This window comes from Anopheles aquasalis, chromosome 2 (assembly GCF_943734665.1).
Source record: "Anopheles aquasalis chromosome 2, idAnoAquaMG_Q_19, whole genome shotgun sequence".
Taxonomy (NCBI): domain Eukaryota; kingdom Metazoa; phylum Arthropoda; class Insecta; order Diptera; family Culicidae; genus Anopheles; species Anopheles aquasalis.
In genome coordinates this window covers 1,912,501-1,917,500 of record NC_064877.1, presented here as the reverse complement: position 1 = coordinate 1,917,500, position 5,000 = coordinate 1,912,501, and the positions used below count along the sequence as shown (strand labels likewise).

The 5,000-nt window shown below is 47.9% G+C and overlaps 2 protein-coding genes across 7 annotated transcripts in view; one reads left to right on the top strand and one right to left on the bottom strand.

The window, feature by feature from the left end:
* The window catches only part of LOC126580772 (ras-related protein Rab-30-like), a 4,001-nt gene extending 203 nt beyond the window's left edge, over positions 1 to 3,798 (top strand). Inside the window, exons 2-4 of the mRNA XM_050244022.1 lie at positions 2,432 to 2,808; positions 2,873 to 3,123; positions 3,191 to 3,798. Coding sequence (XP_050099979.1) covers positions 2,553 to 2,808; positions 2,873 to 3,123; positions 3,191 to 3,391 — 708 coding nt within the window. The 5' untranslated portion in view covers positions 2,432 to 2,552 and the 3' untranslated portion in view covers positions 3,392 to 3,798. The remainder of the gene's footprint in view (positions 1 to 2,431; positions 2,809 to 2,872; positions 3,124 to 3,190) is intronic.
* An 18-nt stretch (positions 3,799 to 3,816) lies between these two features.
* LOC126580771 (sodium/hydrogen exchanger 9B2) overlaps positions 3,817 to 5,000 on the bottom strand; it is a 14,341-nt gene continuing 13,157 nt past the window's right edge. For 5 of the 6 annotated variants that reach the window (XM_050244017.1, XM_050244021.1, XM_050244018.1 and 2 more), the window contains 3 exons: positions 4,976 to 5,000; positions 4,662 to 4,911; positions 3,817 to 4,579 (listed from right to left, as the gene is read on the bottom strand). The exon at positions 4,976 to 5,000 is cut by the window's right edge and continues 98 nt beyond it. In XM_050244017.1, the coding sequence (XP_050099974.1) occupies positions 4,425 to 4,579; positions 4,662 to 4,911; positions 4,976 to 5,000 (430 nt within the window). In that variant the 3' untranslated portion in view covers positions 3,817 to 4,424. The remainder of the gene's footprint in view (positions 4,580 to 4,661; positions 4,912 to 4,975) is intronic. The other variant, XM_050244016.1, reaches the window with a different exon arrangement.

The following is a 5,000-nucleotide window of genomic DNA, read 5'->3' as shown; positions in this document are numbered from 1 at the left end:
TTGATTTCTCTACGCTCCCGTGAACTCCTCTGGCGACTAATTTGCATGTGGGTCGGTCGGTCACAACCCAATTATCTTCACGTAATTGAATGCGACGCTGATTCCGCAACTGTTGACCTACTATCGACGAAGATTCCGGTGCAGCGGCGGAGATCTTGGCCCATCACCATCCATGGGAAGCGTTCTCGTCGGAATCCTTGGAGTGGAGTTTCGGTTCCGTTTCGCTGAACCACGATTACTCATCGCCCGTGGTCAGTAAATGGTCAAGGCCTACAGTTTTGTTGACCCAAGGTAGAGACGAGGCAACGGTTAAAAGGGGGGAAAGCTTACCTGGACGGTGAACCGAATTCGAGCCGTGAGGTGTAGAGCGGTTGAGCGGAATTTATTACCGTCCAACCCGACCACCGCTATTCGGGTGGGGTGTTCCTTCCGCATGATGCGTTATTGTTGAACCGTGCATCCGTCCCCCCGAGTCCGCGGTGGAGCTACTTTAGCGGAACGCAACTCACTCCACCTGATAGCCACTCCTCCACTGCGTATCGTATCACACGCTGACGCATGGACAAGCATTTGTCCAAAAACGATACAAACTACTAACCAGTAACGCCAAACGGCACATCCTACGCAACCCTTCACATTCTCGGTGACCATTCCCAAGTGTTCCAGCTCCAATTTCGCCACCACCCACGACCTTGACGATGTTTGCTCAATTTGGCAAAGATCGTTCATCGTTCGAAGTTGGCGATGGAGGCGGCCAAGAAGCAAACGAAAAAATATGAACCATTCTTTTATCGATCCGAGTTAGCTACGGATGTGGTTTGAAGTATTTTGGATGGAGTAACAATGGAAAACTTGAGCATATTTTTCATCGTCCGCTGTGTATCCGAGAACGTGGTTTCAGACCATGTTGCACAAGCCTTTTGCTTGCCCCCGTCATGCTGTGTCCCCCGGGGGGAATACCCTACCACCACGTCCGGTAGCGGAACTAGGGCGCAGTGTCCCAAAACATTATACTCAATCAAAGAGTGCATTGGTGGGGACAGCGGTTTCGCCTACTAGCACTACCATCATCCATAACAGCCACAAGCCGCGGCAGTCGTGCGTGTCATTCCCGGCGTGACACCTTGTGCGTTCAATTAAACTGATTGGTCCGCGCCACTTTCGACGGATGGGCAGACATCAGCTGGCCATCAGTTCTTCATTCAAATGTTCATAGTTCATAGCTCCCACGTTGCTTGCTCAAAGAACAGCGATGGTGGGTTTTTTTTTTCACTAAATCGATTTATCTGAACAGCTTAGAGTTGATAAGGAACTCACCGGTCGATAAAAAGAAAAAACGGAGATAACTGATAGGAAGTGAAATTCGGCTAGCGGTATCAGCGAACGGCGGCTGACACGTTTCGGTTAAGTTAGTAAGTGTTGTTTGGTTTCATTTGCCTTTGCGAAAAATCCATAAAGATGTTACCACCCCCTCAAGCTAGTGTGTACAGCTACAGTTCGGTGCAATTAAAATCATTTTCTCTCGCGCAACCTCTGCAGAGAAACTCATAAACCCCAAGGACAGCAACTAGTTGAAAATCGGCGACCCATATGTGTGCGGTACCGTGCGCCCCTCCGTCGTGTTACGTCGTGCATTCTGCCGCGTGGTGCTTGTGGTGCGTGGACCAATAGCGGACTCGGCAGTAGCGTAATGATGCCCAGTTTAACGAGATAACCCGCCCAGTCATAGTCCCAAAAGTGGAAAACTCAGTGAACGGATAAGAAAACTTCAACAAAAGCGAAAACGTGCCCACCCATCTCAAGGGAGGCGCAGAACGGTGGTCGACGCGCGTGGTTTAAACTACCGGAGCCCTCGCCCGGATCGTCGTTCAACGCTCTACGGTGTGTGGCCTACTGCAAAAACCAACTCATCAAAGTAGCGTGGCACACATAGCAACCGCTAGCACCAGCTGCTCACGTGCTGAATGCATTTTCGATGGATACGATGGATTCACTGACAACCTGGGGGTTGTTTGGAGGGTGGTGGTGGTGGTGTTGCGTTGCAACCAATGGCGCATGGCGTATGGGGTCTAAAATCGAAAGTGATGGCAGAAGGCTTAAGCACCAATCGGGGTAGAGCACTATCGAGAGCATCCCCGCATGCTTTGGCTACGAATTGTTTTCTATTTCATTTCGAATGCGCCGGTGAAGTTCGATGGCCACTACTCCCCCACGGACACGGAGCGTAACACATTTAAACGGCGGCACGCAATCGTAAAAGGCGCCAACGAAGATCGCCGATCCAGTTGGGTGTTGGTGGTGGGCCTCTTCAGGTGCATGCGTGTGTTTGCGCAATTGATGATTCACGTGCGTTGGCACGAGGGTTCAGTACGCTGGTGATAGTAGTTACTTTTGTCCTCACTAATATTTCACTGTTTTTTTTTCTTTGCAGCAAAATTTCCTAAATTCTAGAAGCAAGCGGATATACAGAAACACAGACATAGAAGTAACTGAAGCGGAAAGATCGCTGCCCGGAAAGTCAACTGTTGCGTACCGGTGGCTGCTCGAAGCAAATGGAGGACTATAAGTTTCTCTTCAAGGTCGTGCTGGTCGGAAATGCCGGTGTCGGAAAGACCTGCCTGGTGCGAAGGTTCACCCAGGGTCTATTCCCGCCCGGTCAGGGGGCCACGATCGGAGTCGATTTTATGATCAAAACGGTCGAAGTCGATAATCAAAAGATTAAGCTACAGATCTGGGATACGGCCGGCCAGGAGCGGTTTCGATCAATCACGCAAAGCTACTACCGATCCGCTTCCGCACTGATACTAGGTAACCATCGGTCAAACATCTCCTCGTAGGATGGCAGTAGTAACTCAGTTTTTCCCTTTTTTAGTGTACGATATCAGCTGCCAACCTACGTTCGACTGTTTGCCGGACTGGCTACGAGAAATCCAAGAGCACGCCAACTCCAAGGTGCTCAAAATTCTGGTGGGCAACAAGACGGATCGAGACGATCGCGAAATTCCACAGGATGTAGGAGCTGAGTTTGCGAAGCAGCACGGCATGTACTTCCTCGAAACATCCGCCAAGCAGGCAGACAACGTTGAGCGGCTGTTCTATGATATTGCTGCCGTTCTAATCGAGGTACTTTTGACATGGTTTTGGTACACGCACTCCACGGTTCTAACTATCAATTGTACAATCCCAACAGCAAGCACGCACGAAAGAGTTTACCCTGCGCAGCGAAACGAGCGTCCTTACGAATCTCTCCCAAAAGACGATCTACCATCCGAGCTGTTGCAGCGTCGGTGATAGGGGTCAAGCAAACCACTCGAACGATTCCCATTACTCCGACAGCTCTGGTCCATCAAGTCTCGCTAGCAGTAGCGGTAATTTTATCACCCAGCAGTAAGGAAGCTGATCGTGGAGGAATCAGTAAACCAAATAACCAGAGAACACTGATTGGCCAACAGACACCATGAGCGTTGAGCAATGTTGGCGGGGATCGTGAAATAGGCAGGTGTTTTAGCGGGAACTTCCAGCGGGAGGATTATCAACCGCTTTTTACCTATCACAAGGCACAACGCACAATAGGAGTTGAGGGCCAGTATGAAAACGCTGTGTGAATGTGAACGAGAAAGAGGTTCGCTCCCACCCAAAGGTGATGGAGTTCAGTTGCTGTGCTACGAGAATCATTGGCTTAAGTTACGGTTTTAGACTATGTTCCTGTGTTAATATTAGTAATAAATGGATGAACGAATGAATTTACTAAAAAATACTCCAAGAAGATTGAAATAAATGTGATTGAGAAAAGTAAAACGCGCCAAAAAAGGCATCTTTAACGTTACATTATTTCATACACTTTAATAAGTATTATGAGCTTTAACAGTGAGCTACACTATTTCCACGCCTGCGAGTACACTCCGTTCCCATGCCAAGCTAACGTCCGCGTTTAACACACACGCACTCAAGAAATATCACTGCTAAGGAACCTCAAGGGTCGTATGTTCGTTCCATACTATGTATAGGTCTTACTATCTTTCATTTCCATTCTTTCAGAGCCCACAACTATAGGATCTACAGGTCGATCCGCGTGATAAATCACGCGGCTTCGCAGCTACCGTTGTTGTATGCACAGCTATCGGAATGATTGTGGATATTGTTTCTAAAAATTCGTTTGCATTTGGAAAAACGCAATTTAATTGATCGTAACTATTTAAGATTATTTCATACAAAATGATCAGAAAGCTACGAACGAGTAAAGTCGTCCAACTTTGCCACTTTCTTATCCTACTGTAACATCAGCACTGTCCGCCTCGGTCCAACATCTAAAAACTACAAAAGAACTTACAATCGCTTTGCTGTTCTTCCGCATTCGATAGTAATAGCTTTCATTATGTTAGATTATACAATGGTGAAAAGAAACAGCTCACTTGACACTCGCACTACTTCGTAATGGTGAAAGCAGAAGCCGTCTGGGCATTCGAAAGAGTGTTGGCGGCCGTATCTTCATCTGCAATACCCTCGATGTCTTCCCGTTCCTCTTCCTCGTCGATGATACTGATATCGTGCAACGACGGACGGTGACTTCTTCGCCAGCCTGTGGGGTAAAGCAAATGAAACAAGAATGAGAAACCCAGCCACGGTTCACAAAACGGGACGCTAAAAGGACAACCCCCTACCGGCATTACCTTCCATCGGTTCGAGCTGCTGTTTGGTTTTCTTTAGTAGCTTTGTTCCAGTCACCGATATGAGAATGGCACCAAGTGGAGCCGTGAGAATGATACTCAGAATACAGATCATTTTCACCAGCTCGGCATAGTGCACTTCCTCCTCCGTTCGATTTTCGTTCAGCATTACCGTCTTCAGTGCAACAGGTCCCAAGGCAGCTTGCACCGTTGCCTTCGACATCCACGAGATTGCTACAAAAATCTGTAGGAAAGAAAGTCAGTATCTTAGACGGACGAATAATCATCATGCTGGATTTGGAAATTACCTTTTCTTTAACGTTCAGCTTATCA